This window comes from Bison bison, unplaced genomic scaffold (assembly GCF_000754665.1).
Source record: "Bison bison bison isolate TAMUID 2011002044 unplaced genomic scaffold, Bison_UMD1.0 scf7180017864297, whole genome shotgun sequence".
In the NCBI taxonomy this organism is placed as follows: domain Eukaryota; kingdom Metazoa; phylum Chordata; class Mammalia; order Artiodactyla; family Bovidae; genus Bison; species Bison bison.
Window position 1 is genome coordinate 7,135,844 of NW_011494869.1, and position 15,984 is coordinate 7,151,827.

General features: G+C 51.8%; 1 protein-coding gene across 1 annotated transcript in view; it reads right to left on the minus strand.

The window, feature by feature from the left end:
* Window positions 1-4,543: 4,543 nt before the first annotated feature.
* Window positions 4,544-15,984, minus strand: part of SLC9A5 (solute carrier family 9, subfamily A (NHE5, cation proton antiporter 5), member 5) — a 19,117-nt gene continuing 7,676 nt past the window's right edge. Inside the window, 9 exon segments of the mRNA XM_010851047.1 lie at window positions 4,544-5,754; window positions 5,756-5,982; window positions 8,770-8,904; window positions 9,550-9,619; window positions 10,136-10,306; window positions 14,186-14,312; window positions 14,472-14,560; window positions 15,039-15,168; window positions 15,886-15,956. Coding sequence (XP_010849349.1) covers window positions 5,503-5,754; window positions 5,756-5,982; window positions 8,770-8,904; window positions 9,550-9,619; window positions 10,136-10,306; window positions 14,186-14,312; window positions 14,472-14,560; window positions 15,039-15,168; window positions 15,886-15,956 — 1,272 coding nt within the window. The 3' untranslated portion in view covers window positions 4,544-5,502.

The window sequence follows — 15,984 nt, forward strand, 5'->3', positions numbered from 1 at the left end:
GCGGGGAGGCTTCTGCTCTTGAATGCACTCAGGATAGGGGGAGTACAGCCCCAGCCTCCCTGGGCAAAACAAGGAGCGCTCTGTCAGCCTGGAGACCCCTAGGAAGAGAGACTCCGGAAGCCCAGACTAGCTACTTGGTGCTGCTGGCAGCCAGTAGGGGTATCTTCATGGAGGGAGGGGCCCTTCCATTGCAGCCCCTATCTTCCTTTCCAGTCCTCAGGCCCAGGCACTGAGAGACGGCTTGTATGATCCCATGATGGGACGTAGGGGCCTCTGTCTGGGCTAGAGGAAAGGAGGGATCTCTGTAGTGGGTGCTGACCCAGATTCGCCAGAATCCACCAGGCCCGGACTCTCCACTCCCTTGCGTTCTTGGCACTTCTGTCATATACAGCCTCTCCCCAGCTCCACATCCCCTGCCACAAAATCCAGCCAAAGAGGCTGGAACTGAGGACAGGATTCTGAAAGCAGAGGGCCAGGTGTGCCCTTCCACTTACCTGCTAGGTGAGCTCCTGCAACTCAGTGCCTCTTGAGCCTCATCTTACTCACCTGTAAAAGAAAGAAGGAAAGTCGTTCCTTTCTCCTGGGATTCCCCCCTGAGAACTAGGAAAGACCTGTATGTCAGAGGTCCACTTGCTGCCAGCTCTTGGGCTGTGTTGGAGCCCTGCCCTTCATTTCATGCTCGGTCAGAGGATCCTGAACTGGTGAACTTCACTTGGACAGTTGACCTGTGAGATTCGTTCGGCTCTGAGGTGTGAAGTCCCTTTGGGGACATGTGGGTCTGGACTGACACTCCCCCAAACTTGTGGGAAGATTATAAGAAGGTAGGCTATGTGGCCAGAAGAAGACACTGTGCCCCATAACCTTATTCAGGCCCTGGGTTCCTTGTAGAGAGAGGGCAGTGGGTACAGTGGCTTCCCTGGCTCTAGGGTAGTCACCTCCTTCAAGAAGCTGCCAGAGGAGAGAATCAGGGCATCAGAAGGAGCACCAGCAATCCTCCCCTCCCCACCGTTCCAGCTGCCACATCAGCACCAAGTCAGCCTCCCAGGAGCCTCCTTCTTCAGGGGATGTGGCTGCGAGTAAGGAGGCTTGGGGTTACCGTGCTCCATCCCCAACCCCCCGCAGGCCCTCTCATCCCACCCTCCTCTAGCTTCAGCGAGCATCAGGACCAGCCTTGGCTCCCTCCCCAGCTGTTTTAGAGCCGCCCCACTGAGTCACTGCCTCCAGCTCCCTCCCTCCCCTTCTGCTGCCCACTGTCTGCCCACCCCCACCCTAGCCAGGCCCCCTGTGAGCCTGAAGAGCTGGTTAGACCTGCTGGCCAGCACATGTACCCCTCCAGAGCCAAAGACAAGAGGCCTCAAGCCACAGGCCATAGCTGACCCCAGCACCCCTGGGCACAGGCGGATAGATTCAGGGACAGGGCCAGGCCTTGGTTTAGTCACTCTGCACAGAATGGGCATTGTAAGCCTTGTGAAGACAGAGACCATGTATTGCCCACTTCTGTATTTCTTGTATCTAGCACAGGGCCTGGAATAAATATTGAGGGGTGCCTGAGACTGGTCACACCAGCCCTGCCCTCCTGAGACTCTCCATTTATGAGCCAGATGTAAACCAGAGTCACAAATGGAAGCAGATTCAGAGGCTCAGTCGGAGAGGGCCACAGAAGAGGCAGAGAGTGGCAAGATGCACAGCCCCAGGATGGCAGAGAGACAAATAGAAATGGGGACAAACTGGGCCTAGTGGGGAACACTGGGGGCTGGGCCTGGAGCCAACCTGAGCCACTGACCACAGCAGGGTCTGTGGGCTGAGCTTGCAGGACTGAGCAGTGACTCATGGGGCCCAGTTCTGTGGCTCTCCTGGCAGCAAAATGTCCTCACAGCAGCCTTTTCCACTGAGATCATGATATGGGGATGGGCCTCCCTCCCCTGACCCTTCGCCAGCCAGCTTCACATTTCTTACCAACACGAGCCAATCAAAAATGGAGTGGGAGCTCTGTGCTTCTGTGGGCCTAGTGATAAGAGAACCACAGTCATTGCCCTCATTCCACCCCAAACCTTCCCCTCTTCAGTACTGCCCTAGACAGCAAGGGTGACAAATACCCTACACCTTCCAGACCTCTCACCTCTAGCCTAAATAAGTTCTAAACTCCTTAGTGTGGCATTCAAAGCCATCCAGAGGCATAATCACAGCCTCCCTGTGCAGCTCTTACATAGGCCTGGAAAACTCACCTGATCACAAGTCTTGTCGCAATATGTCTCCCTGTTCCTGGAATGCCCAGGTGGCACAGTGGTAAAGGATCTGCCTGTCAATGCAGGAGACACAGGAGATGTGGGTTTGATCCCTGGGTCAGGAAGATCCCCTGGAGGAGGAAATGGCAACCCACTCCAGTATTCTTGCCTGGGAAATCCTATGGACAGAGGAGCCTGGCGGGCTACAGTCCATGGGGTCACAATCAGACACGACTGAGTATACACACATACACACACCTGGAATGCTCATGCTCATCCCTCCAGGTCAAAACCCTTCCTCCTTCAAGGCACTGGAGGTCATTCCCACCATCCTGCCTAGTCAGATGATGACTCATTTGCTCTTCTGCATCCCAGATGCCTGCCTCCCCTGGCTTTCTTACCCCCAGTCTGCTCATCTCTGACCAACCATTTTCTTGGAAGTCCCCCCATTCTTAGTCACCCAGCTCTAGGCCCAGGAGCCCCTCTGCACCCCTTTCCTACACTATCAGTTGTGGATTTCATTTCTGAACCTTCCTAATCTAGTAATTTTTGAAGGATGTGGTCTCTGGGCCATCTTCTTCTGGAGAGCTGGTTCAGATTACACATTTCTGGGCTCCCGTAGACAAGCTGAGTCAGAACCTTGGGGTAGGCCCAGGAATCTGTGTTTGACAAGCTCCCAGTGGTCCTGACACCAGAGTCTGAGAATAGCTGCCGGCTGTCTCCAACACAAGCACCTTCATATCCCTGGGCCTTCCAGCAGGTCTTCCATCTCTGGCCTTTCCTCTTACTGAGCTTTCCTCCTTGTGGGCTTTCAACCATCCTCCCCCCAGCACCAGCTACATTCATGCTCCCTACTGCACATCACTGCCCACACTCTCTAGGTCACAATTCTCCCAGGCTGCCACCTCCAAAACTCGGCAGAGTCACCCCACCCAAGCCTTTGTGTCCTTGGCTGGCCTCTCCCCAGCATGTCACCCCCTGCTCCTTGCTTCTCACTGTGTGTGCTCCAGATGTCTTTTATTCCTGCTGCTCTTCCCACCTGAAATGCACCCACATAGCTTCACCCATGCTGTCTGAGCCCCGTCACACACACACACACACACACACACTCATACCCCTCTCAAAGCTATCCCCCGCCCCCCCACTAGATCTCCTCGGGCCTCACAGCACTTTCTATGCTCTTGGGCTTGTAACACCAACAATGACTAACATTTATAATCCTTTACCACGGGCCAGGCTGTGTACTAGATTCTTCTCATTTCATCGTCTAATCCAGACAGCTGCGGTATGAAATAAGCATCCCACTTAACAGATGAAGACACTGAAACTCGGAGAGAGTATGTAACATGCCTAAGGTAACATCCTTAGCAAGGGAGGGCTGGGACCAGCTGCTCGGCCTTATCGCAGCTGACTGTAAGCCGTGTGAGGGCAAAGCCTGAAAGTCATTCTTCCTTCTCTTCCCACATTCCCCAAGCATAAGTCAGAAAAAAAGGCTGACTAAATGTGTAAGCATTGCAGTGTATTCAGGGTTTCAGATCTGTAAGGACGAACGACAAATTGGTGATTACCTAGGGCTCAGCAGAGGGTGAGGAGTGAATGCCGACAGTACAGAGTTTCTCTGGGAGATGATGAAACTGTTCCAAACTTAGCTTGTGGGGAGGGTTGCACAACTCTGTGAATATGTTAGAAAACCACCAAGCTGTACATTTTAAATGGGTGAATTTTATGGGGGGTGTGTGTGTGTGAGGTATCAATAGAAAGGCCCAGTGGAAACTGGGTCTGCTGTCATCAGGGATTTCTATCCCTAGATGTTTCTGGACCCCACACTCTCCAATTTGTATCAGAAACACTCAGGGTAACCAGCTCCCTTGAGATTGTTCTCCCACCCACCATGTGTGGAACACATCTTTTCATTTGTCCTACCCCTCCCTCCTGGCATTGGAGGAATGTTTATCTGGTGCCAGTGTGTGTTGGCTGCATCTTTGGGCACCTTGGCATCTGACCTCTGGGGTCTTTCTTTCTGCAAGTCATTCCCATTTTGTGGACTCCCAGTTCTGTGACCCCCTGCACAGAGAACAATCCCCTGGACTTGCTGCAGGCTTCCTGTAAGGTGTTGTAGTGGGAAAGAATGGGAGCAGAGGGAGGGAGGGCCGTAGGGCCTAACACTCCTGCCCAGGACCTCCTCCCTCCACCCCCCACCACCCATATCTGGGAAGCCCTGGGGCACGGAGTAGAAAGTTTCCATCTCCCTCACCACATGCCCTCTTGCCCCCTTCTCACACCTCAAAACACCCAGACACCTGGGCGCAGGACACACATCCATCTGAAAGATGTTTAATGTATCTTAGGTTCAAGGTACACAATTCAGGGCAGGTGCTAACCCCAGGAAAGTCACCTGCCACCCAGTCAGCCCCCTTTCCATTATAGTCAGGCCTCCCGTCCCAGAGCAGTGGAGCAGTGATCCTGGGATACCTAGCTCCTTTCCTATTCAGGAAATAACGAGACAGTGCAGAAGGCCAGAGGCCACCATCTCCCCTCCTCACAAATCTCAGACCCAAGGATCTGAAAGGTCCAAAGCCAGACGCAGAGCAGCAGATCCCCAGAGTGATGCTGGCTAGGAAGCAGCCGTGACCCGAAGCCTGGCCCAACCCTGTGGCCTCAGTCCTGGAAATGGAGGAACTATTGCCCCAGAGACTGGCAGCAAAGGGAGGAAGATAAAGCAAGGAGTGGAGACAGATTCCCACTGCCCCAAACCAAATGGCTGTGGGTAGCTGAGCCAACAGGGCAGCAAAGCCTGCTGCACCTCCCAGCCCAGTCCCTCTGAGGACCAGCCCCTCGTGGAGCCTCACTGCCAGGGTACTGTCCTTTAGCTGACGCTAGGGCAGGGTGGAGTGCAGGACAGCCCAGTGTCAGCTGAGGAGAGATGCCCTTGCTTGGGGGACAGGAACTGCTCCCAGGATGACCCGCTGGGGAAGGGGCATCAGCTCCCCTTGTCTCTGGGCCTTGCCTCTAAAACGTCTAGACTGGGTCTTGAACCAGAGTTAGGGCCTTATTGAAAGGGAAGGTGGCAGGAGTTTAGGAACAAGGAGGGTGGTGAAAAGGGTTCCTGTGAGGACCAGCCCAGGAGACCCTTCTGACCCGCCCCAAGGGAGCCCAGCTGCTACTTTCAGTCCAGGCTCCTCTAACCCCATGTCCGGTTGAGTGGGCTCCTCCGCCCATTGTGCAGGGAAGACTTCCAGGGGGCCTCTGGCCCCCTGCTCCTCCCCAAGTGTCTGGGCTACAGCCGGCCGCCTTTGTTGAAGTGGATGCACCAGTGGGAGTTGGCGGTGCCCGGGCTGAGATGGGTGTGGTCCTCGTGTCCCATGAGGGGCTGCAGCTCCTGCTGCCGGGGGATGTCAGCGCTGCTCTCACTGCGAGAACGGCCCGCCTTGGCCAGGCTCGGGGGGAAGGCGAAGCAAGAGCGAGGATCAGAGGAGAGGGGCAGCTTGAGAGGGGCCTGGGGCTCTTCTGGGGCCCGTGGGCGGGGAGGGCAGGCGGGTCATCGTTGGGGCCTGAGTACATGGCGGGGATGCCAAGCTCTCCAGGGATGAGATGCTCTGGTTCCAGCCTGTCTGCATGTCCACGGGCACAATCTTGGTGGTTTCTGAGGACACGTAGACGGCCAGGTCCCCCTGCGCACTCTTCCAGGGCAGCTCCTTCTCCGCACAGGTTGGGGATGGGGGGATGATGCGTGGGCTGGGGCACACCTCAAGGCTCCCTGGGGACAGAGCACACACGCACTCATTGCCAATCCAGTGGACACTGTCTCAAGTATAAGCACAGAAGTTCATTTTGCAGTTGCCATGCAGCATCCATTTGTGCAGTTACTGGATGCACGCCTGGCCAAAGGGAAGTACCACAGCTGGGTCTGCTCCCCACTGTATCCCCAGCACCTAGCACAGGACTGAGCATGTAGCAGTTGCTCAACAAATACCTACTGAACAAATGAAAACAACTAGAACAAGACAAAGCGAGAGCAAGGCAGGAAAAAACCCATCTATGATCAGCCCTCAGCCAACTTGCAGTGCCAGGCTTAAACCACATCCTGCTGGGCCCCCGGCCCAGGGTGAGGAAGATCTCGAGGCTTGGCCACTGCGCTCCTTGCCTGAGTTCCTACCACAGCCCTTTGGTGGGACAGAGTCCAGGAGTCTGAGCTCACAAAAAATTAATAAACAGGCTAAAGCTGAGCCACAAAAGGGATGCCAGAGCACAGAGGATGTGAGCCGAGAATCCCAGAAGTGCTGGCAGCCATAACGGAAGGCTCAGCCACAGCATTATAGAAAGGCTGAGGCTCTGAAAGAGGAAAGCAGGGAAGAAGCAGCCCTCTGGCTATCTACCACCCCTTGATCTCCAAAGTCAAGCTCAGTACCTTGCATATAATAGGTGCTCAGTATGAGTCTGCTCACTGATAAAGTCCTGAGCAGTCCTGTGAACTTGACTTCAAATGCTCCATGTTATGAAATGTATTGATGCTGTGACTGAGAGTGAAACTACCTCCCTGGAATGCTGTATTAAATTTTAACAACAAAAAAACTTCAGTGTTCACCTTTAGAGGATGCCAGGTAACTATTGGTCTGAAAACTGATAAGGGAAAGGAAAAATTCAAGCATTTATCCATTCTTCCCTATATGAACTGTACCTCAGACTAAGTAATTGATGAGGGAAGGCTTTTTTTTAAATACAAGAATTCCTGCTAATCAATGCAAACAAAAAATAGACATAGAATATCAGCATTGCGCAACCTGGAATGAACTGTTGGATGTGGCAGTGATGACCAGTGACTGCAAGACCACCTGATGAAAAACTGACAGGGACTTTGATAATGGGTGGCTCAGGCTAACAACAACTGAAGCCAATAGTCAATACTAACCTACAAAAAGAGAGACGGACAGATGGTGTATGCTCCCTAGTGAGATGCAGTGGGAGGTATAACATCACCACCTATGGAGTGTGCTTATCAAGTCTGATCTAGGTTTAATTACTGATTTGAAGGAAATATAAAGGTCAGTGAAACAGACATATTAAATGATGCTTAGGGGATGCAATCAGCAAAATCCAGACAAGGAAAGACGGGGACAAATAACCAAGTTATTTCAATAAATACAGTGCAAGGAAAGAAAGTATGGTGGGGGGACCTGTAAATCAGGGTTTTTCAAACTTGACACTGTCACAGGTAGGAGCAGAGACTTCGCTGTAGGGAGCTGTCCTGTGTGTTGTAGGGTGTTTTAACAACATCCTTGGCCTCTACCCACACATCACAGAGGTACCCTGCCCGCTGTGACAACACAAGATGTCTCCAGACAGTACCCTAGGGCAGGGGTCCCCAACCTCCAAGCTGGGGACCGCCACCTCCTGTCAGATCAGCAGCGGCACTAGATCAGAAACAAAGTGCACAATACATGTAATATGCTTGACTCATCCATACCCATCCCCTGTCCGTGGACAAAATGTCTTCCATGAAATCAGTCCCTGGTGCCAAAAAGGTTGGGGACCGCTGCTCTAGGGGACAAAATCACTATTACTACCTCCTTAAGAATCAGTGTTATAGGTTAAAAGAGACTTATCCACCAAATTTCATGTGTGGGTCTTTGTCTGGATTTTTATTTGAACAACCTACTGTAAAAATAAATGAAGACAATCAGGGAAATTTGAACACGGACTGATACCTGATAACAAAGATTTTGGATATGATAATGGTATTGTTATATTTTTAAGAAGGATCCTTATCTTTTAGAGATACTTGCTGAAGTATTTAGCAATAAAGTGGTATGATATTTGCAATTTGCTTCAAAAGAATCCAGTGAAGAGAGGGGCATAGTGAAGGTGTAAGTGAAATAAGATCAATTAGGAGTAGGTAATTATTGAAGATGGGTGGTAGAGAGATGGGAGTTTATTCTACTATTCTGTCTACTGTTTATTTTGAAATTTTCTATAATAGGATGTTTTTTAAAAGACACCTGAGAATTCTTGAGCCAACTGGCAGGGGAAGTTAGCATTCTGAGTTCATTAGGTCTCCACATACGGAAGCACATATATGTTGGTTTTTATCTACAGTAGTGCCATTTTGATGAATGCAGGCTCCTCTCTCAGGTCCGGCTGCCACCCTTACTGGGGGCTGTACCTGAGGGCTGGTGTGCTGAGCATGGGTCACAGCGGAACCTGGTGTTAGGTTTGCTTGTCACCTTGTGTCTCTCGCCAGAGTGTAAAGGGAGGCAAGTGAAATGGCTGTGAGCTTTGGAATCAAATTCTGGTTCTGCTGATTTCTAGACAAGTCCCAAGTTCCTCTGAGCTCAGTTTCGCCATCTTGATTGTTGTGAGGATTGAATCAGATCATAGATGTCAGATGTCTGACATAAAAGAAATGCTGAGTAAATGCTGGTTGATGAATGAATGAGCAGATAGGTGGAGTGACTGTCTGGAGTAAAGGCCATCAGCAAAGGGGGAGGAAGCCAACTGCGTAGCTCCAGTTTGCTCCAGAGGGAGGCAGGCAGGAGGAAGCCATTACCTGAGACCTTGCCCTCTTGGAGAACCTCACTGGTGGCCCGAGCCACAAAGATGATCCCCTCGTCATCCTCCTTCTCTGTCTCCGAACTGTCGCTGTCCTCCTCCTCCTCAGACTCCACGGTTAAGATCACAGCAGCTAGACAGGGACAAGAGCTGAGTGGGATTGGCCAGTCCAGCAGCTGCCTCTTTGTACCGCCCGGAGCCCAACCCCTTGTCCATCTAGGCAGAGCCCCACTGTTGGTAGAGACACCTATTTTGTCCTGTGGCTGTTACAGCACGGGCCTAGGGGGGTGGGGGAGCTTGAGAGGAAGGGGTGTGGGGCTCCAGAGCCCCAGGAGGCAACGAAAGACAGATCCTCAGAGGAAGCCATCAGGGAATCACACTTCCCAGCACCTTCATCTTCTCTCAACCCCAGATCCCATTGTCAACTGGAAGCATAAACATCTGGAAGGCTGGAAGGCCCATCAGTGTGCAGCTCTTCTAGGCCCCTGGTTTTACTGCAGGGACACTGGACCCCAGGACCCGCCCATCCTTCAAGGCCCACACCAGGCTCCATTTATGACACATTCTCTACGTCCTCAGGGTCTGTAGCCTGGAGTTAACTCTCAGGTGTCACAGACATCTAGTAACTGCTGAGACCTGTCCATCTAGTTCTAAGGGGAAGAGCCCCAGCTCATGACATTGAGTGCTGTGCAGAGGAGGTCCTTCAGGCTTCCAGTCGATGGGCCCCTGCCCTTCCCCTCCCCATCCCATCCTCACCACCACCCCACTCCCTGCTTGCCTGTGTCATGGAAGCCCAGGTCTCGAGGAGGTTTCCCGTTTGTAGCCTCAGTGTTAGCCACGCCATCCTTCTAAGGACCAAAAAAAAAAAAAAAAAGTCCTAAGCCTCTTGCCCTGACTCCAAACCCCAATCCTGTCATCTGGTGGGGTCAATAAGAAGACAGGTCTTCCTGATGCCACACAGAAGGGAATCTGCGTCAATTACAGTGGTTCTATCATCCCTTGACCCCCCACCCCCAGCAAGTGTTGTAGAGTCTGATGGCCCCAGCAGAGATGCTCAGTACATCAGCCTTGGCTGAATAAGAAATTCATGGAGTCCCCGCACCCCTTCCCCAACAAGGAATCTGCCTTTTTCCTGCTCACTCCACCTCTGGTAGGTGGTCCTGCTGCCTTGGGCAGGTGACCACAAGAGGCTGCTCTCCCTCTGAAGGCTTCACCTTCCCCTCTGGGGATCCAGGAAGATGCAAAAGAGAACCCAAGCTGCTGCAGCCCCCAGGTCCCTGAGGCTGGATTCCAAAACCTGTGAGCTCAGAACTACATGCCATCAGCCTGCAGCTGCAAACAGGAGTCCTAGAGAAAACACATGCCTTCTTGCGGCTGGCCTTGCGGGGTCGTGGCTTGCTCTTGGTGAAGCAGATGTTGTGCTTGGTGGACTTAAAGGACTCCAGCCGCCGCTTCATGTTCTGCTGGAAGACCTCCTTGTCCTGGCGCTCCTGCGCGTCCTCAGAGATGAAGTGGCGGCTGCAGCTGGCTTTGTACTGGCAATGACAGCCCCACCTTGCCATGAGGCTGGATGTCCTGCCTCCCACAGGAACCCCACACCACAGCCCCAAGTTCACCATTGCTCCTACCAGCCCGCTGTTTCCACAACTAGCCATGGAGTGAGAAAAAAAAAAAATTAAAAATACAATAGAGACCCAGCCAAACTCTATATTCTCAGTTCTTTATCCCAGAACCTACTCCCTCAAATTTGGCTTTTCTTATCCCCTCTTGCCCTCTCCCAGTTTTCTCAGATGTGAAGTGACAAGACACAGGGGATCCTGTGTCCTGTCCTCAGGGCTACCATGAAACCAAGGCAGGCTTTTCCTTCTTTGCACCTCAGTTATCTGAGCCTAGTCCACATGCCTGGCCCATTTGCCTTGTGACAACACAGGACTCTGTCCAGCTGGCCCTCCCCACTTGGCCCTTTCTGCAGCTACCACCATGACTCCTCAGGCTGCAGGAACTTCCGTGACTATCTCTTGTGCCCAGTTCAGTACCACTCCCATCATCTGCTCTTTCCAAGCCTTCCTCCTGTAAAGACCAAGCCCACTACACTCTCACCTAACCTGTCTCCACCTCTGGCCGTGACTGCTTAGCAGCCTTTTCATTACCTCCTGGTAATTTCCCGAAGTACCACCCATGTATTCCCAATCATTCTTGTCCTGCAGCACACCCCCAGGCTGGTCTCTTTCCTTTACCCTTCATATTTTCTGCTTCCCTGAGCCAGATCTAAGAATCCCCTCTAAGTCTCCTCCCAACTTCCCTCTTCTACACACTGATGCAGGGTGGGTGGGTGCAGAAGCCCAGCTCCTTCACAGGGCTCCTCACTCCCCACTCCCCACCTCCATCAGTTCCCTTCTCTCCATCCGTTCCTCCCTCCCAGTCCTCCACTCTTGCATCTTCAATCTTTCCCTGGCCACCAGCCCCTGCCTCTGCTTTTAGACCTGTTCCTGCCCTTACCTCCTTGAAAAACGCCTTTCCATTGACACCATTGCCTTGCTTTTACTGCTAAACCTTTACACTTACATTCTGACACTTCCCCTAGTACCCATTAATTCCTTGAATGTCAGAAATACAGCTGGGGTGGGAGCAAGGGGGGTTGCCTGACTGCAGCACCACTGTGCAGCTTTCTGACCAGTCATCAGTACCTTGGCCTCTGGTTAGGCAACATTCGTGCAAAGTCTAGCCCTCCTCTTGCCCCAGGCCTCCGAGACAGCTCTGAAGGGCATCAGCTACTGCCCCTCCAAGGGCTCCTTCTCTCTCCTCCTCTGCTGGCTCCCCTCCCTTTTCTTCCATGTGCATTCCCCAGCATTATCCTTGGCCTCCTCTCTCATCTCAATGCCCTCCCCAGTGAAAGTATCAACTCTCTCAGCGCCAGCCAACCCAGTGATAAATCTGTGCTTCCCAGACACCAGCCATCAGACCAGCTGCATTTCAACCCCCTCAAGGGGCTTATTAAGAGCAGATTCCTCATCCCACTCCACTAGTCAGACCCTGCAGGAGGTGAAGCCAGGAATATGTATTCTAGTAAGCTCCCCAGGAGATTCTGATGTAGCCAGGCCAGGAAACCTCTGCTGTAGATTGCTTCCAAATCTTTTTATCTCCAGCCTGTCTGTCTCTTTTAAACTATAATCTTGTGTTTCTAACTGTATACTAGACACTTCTGTCTCTAATGATATTTCTGTGAAGAACATGAGGAATTATGGATTGCGTGCTGGCATAACTAAGTGGATTTAGAACTGGTTGAGTAACCATACCCCCAAAATTCTTGATCCAGGTCAGTCTGGAGGAAAGTCTTTAGTAGCAGACCACAGGGCTCTGTCCTCAGCTCTATCATGTTCATTTTTATGTTGATTTTGATGAATACAGAGTTAACAGGCTTAACAGAATTTTATATCATGGGAATCTGAGGAGATTTTTGGTGACCAACATGGGATCCAAACGATGGAATGATGGGCTAAATCAAATAAAATGACATTTAACAAGGATAAGCACAATCATAATCCAGTTTTTTTTTTAGTCGACTACACAAGAACAGGTTGGACCAAACCCATTGACCAATCTTACATACACACACACACATCAACAGCCCGCCAATCATTAGGTATCAATACTTCCTAATGTAATATAATAAGAAATACATAGCATAGCTATCAAATGTTCCTGAATACAACCAGGCCTCTCGATTGAACTACCAAGAAATACAGGGTACCAAGGATAACATGTCAGATACCACCTCTGGAATACAATCAGCAAAATTGGTAAAATGGAGAATTTTCTAAGACGATCTATCCAGTTTCTTTAGTAAATAAAAAGGAGGGAAAAAGGAAGAAGAAACTATTACAAGTTAAAAAAAAAAAAAAGACATACTTACTAAAAGTGCAAAGTGTGGACTTTATTTGGATCCTGACTTGAACAAACCAGATGGAAAAAGATATGTATTGAACTCTGGCTGGATATTTGAGGTGATGTGAGAAGGAGTCACTGTTACTTGTTGTATGTGGTAATGGTACTATGGCTTTTTTGAAAAAAAAAAAAAAAAGAATTATTGCCACCTAGAGATACATATGGAAATATTTAGAGATAATATGCTGTCTGGAGTTTGCATTAAGATTAAATAAAGTGTAGATAGGGTGTAAGGGGGAATTATTGGAGCTGAGTGATGGTTAAATGAGTTTCTTTATTCTCTCTAGTTTTGTGAATGACTGAAATTTTCTATAAGAAAAAGTAAACAAAACCAAAAAACAAACAAAAGCTCCACAAGTTGAATGAGACAGGGTTTCACAGTCATTAATTGAGGAAGACATGGGGAGTAGGTTGCCTGATTGTACGAACAGTGTGAGGTCTCAGGGTGATGAGCCAGAGCTGGAGGGATCCTGGGCTGCGAGAAGAGAAAGGCAAGTTCCATAACTAGAAAGGTTAAAGGTCCCCTGTGCCTGGTCCTGGCCAACCACAACTAGCATAGCACCTCCATCTGGGGCCTCTTTGGCCACGGCAGTGAAAGCCTGGAATCCTAACCACTAGTCCACCATAGAATTCCTAGGGGCCTCATTTTTAACGGCTGAAGAAGACACACCAGGGACAGAAGCTGCTGGCCTGAAGGCAAGAAGGCCTCTGTGTGGAAGGAAGCTGTTTTGACATCTTTGCAGGCTTTTGCTCTGCAGAGGTGCAGAGAGTCAAATCAGGCCCAGAGGGAGCAAATTAAAGGGAAAGAATTCCCGTCTCTGTAGAAACGGCCTTGACTGTTAAAGCTGCCAAGAATGGTCACAGCTGGCTTCTCATTTCAGAAAGGTTCAAGGTAATGGCTTGCTGCCCCCTTGCGGGGTTGCCGCGGATTCCTGCCTGGATGGGTTGGGCCTTTCCAACCCCGAGGCTTCACAACCTGAATGGGACTCACTCAAGTTACCTAAACTGGATGTCAGCCTCCCCCAGGTTAAGCTGCACCCACAGGCCTCCTTGGCACTCCTGCTTCTGTCTGTGACCCCCATCAAGCCCTCTATACCTCCTCTCCCCTTCCTGGCAGATTTCACAGTCCTCTGTGCCCCTCTTCCTTCCAGCCACCCAGCTCTAATCCGCAGTGTTTCACTCCAGCTTCCCAACTGGCTCTCCCGGCCTCTCAACTCACCCTGTCCAATTAGATCTGCTCTCTGCTACCAGAGAAGACATCCTTAAACCATCCTTGTAACAGGCCAACCTTTCTCAAAACAACAACAAAAACAAAACTAAGGGTTATAACCAATAAGATGAAGCCCATGCTCTTCAACCGGGCATCTACAGCTCTCCACAAGCTGGTGCCAGTTGCCTCTTGAGTCTTGGATCGCGGCCTCCCCAGACCTCACTCCCCCTCAGGACTCAGAGGCCCTGCCTGCTCTCACCCTGCGGCGCGGCTTGTAGAGGCCTCCGCAGAGCAGATGGTGCATCACCGCGTCCTCCCGGTCCCGGCCACTACGCACTGTGTCAATCACCTGCAGATCCAGACACGCTCCACTGCCACTCTCCCTCCTGCGGGCGGTGGGAACACGTGTGCTGGGGAGGGGCTGGGAGGCGCGGGCCAGGGGAAGGGCAGAAGCAGAGGTGCTCAGGGTCTTCCCCAGAAGGGATTCAGAGAGAGGGCCCAGTAGGAAGGAGCGTGGGGAAGCGGGAGAGGGCTCCAGGACTTACAGCAGGTTGGTGACGGAGGTCTCTGCCACAGAATTGCGGCTGGGCATGGAGGGCAGAGTGAGCCCAGTGGAGGACAAGACATGGCCTCCCTGCCGGGGCCATGTCAGAGGTCAGATGGCAGTCAGATGACAGTGGCGCAGACAGAGGGGAACAAAAGGAGTAACACTGGTTAACACACTTTGCTCTCGATGTTCCAGGGACTGCGCTAGGTGCTTTTTTGTACTGCACCCACAAAACTCTGTGACAGAGGTACTCTTTCTGTCGCTTTCTTTCAGTTGAGGAAACCGAAGCTCAGAGAGGATAAACGACTTACCCAAGGTCACAAGCCTGAGATGATAAGAATCTGAACCACGTCTGCTGACGCCAGAGTCCAGCTGTCTCCCACCTTTCTGCACTGCCCACTAGACTCTAAATGTCAGCGTCAGGCCGGGCTCGTTCCTGTAGCTGCCACTTCACAAGTCCATGGAGTCTACTGGGAATTTCCAACTCCCTGCTCAGGGCCTGCCTGCCTGCTTCCTGCCTTGCCCTGCTGGCCACCCGCCCATTCTCCATTGTCTGCTGGCCCACCTGATCCACGAAGCTGATGGCGTCCCGGATGTTGAGTCTGTAATACACATCCCAGATCTGGTCCCGGATGCGGTAGGCTGAGCGCCGCATCAACAGCTGACTCAGGTACTTCTTATCAAACTGCTCCCACCTACAGAGGATGCCAGGCCCCGTCCTGAGTGCTGGCCCTTCCTCAGACAGGGCCGGGGCACCGCCAGTGCGGGGCCCACATCTCTTGATGTGGGCATCGGTCAGGGAAAATCTGGAAGCTGGTCCCTGCCCTTACTGAACTGACAGCGCCTGACATTGACGAAGTTATGACATGTAACTATAAAATCGCAACCATGACAGGAACTACAAAGGATAATTATAGAGTATAATGGGGATTTGTCCTAGTCAGGGAAGCCTCCCTAAGGACTTGATGCCTGTGGTAATATCTGAAAGATGAACAGAGAGGTTAAGGAGGCGAGATGGAGGGGAGGGAATGTTCTAGTAGAAAGAATAACGTGCAGAGGTCCCAGTGGCCAGGGCAGGGGGAGCATGGTGGGTCCTGAGTTTCTAAAACAGGGTTCATTTCATTGGCAGGCCGAGAGTCAAAGTCACAGCGGACCACAAGGCGGCTGGAGTCTGGAGGTGCCAGACCACGCAGTGCAGGGCCGGGCAGGCCTCACTGGGGAACCTTATCTTATCCTAAGAGTACAGGGACACCAGCACTGCCTGAGGGGCTTCAGGGACAGGTCACCCAGCCTGCGCCTTGATGTGACCCTTCTCAGAAGTGTGGCATGTCCCCCATGCTGCCCTGGCTGGGGGTGGTGGGGAGGGGGTGCCTTCTGCTGCTGCTGAAGGAGCCTGGGGGCAGCTCCCTCACCTGTCCCTCCAGTAGTGATAGCCATGGTGCCCCACAACGTCCTCCACTGCAGCCAGAATGTGGTCAAAAGTCTAGAAGGGGGGTGGGTAGGGGGACCGG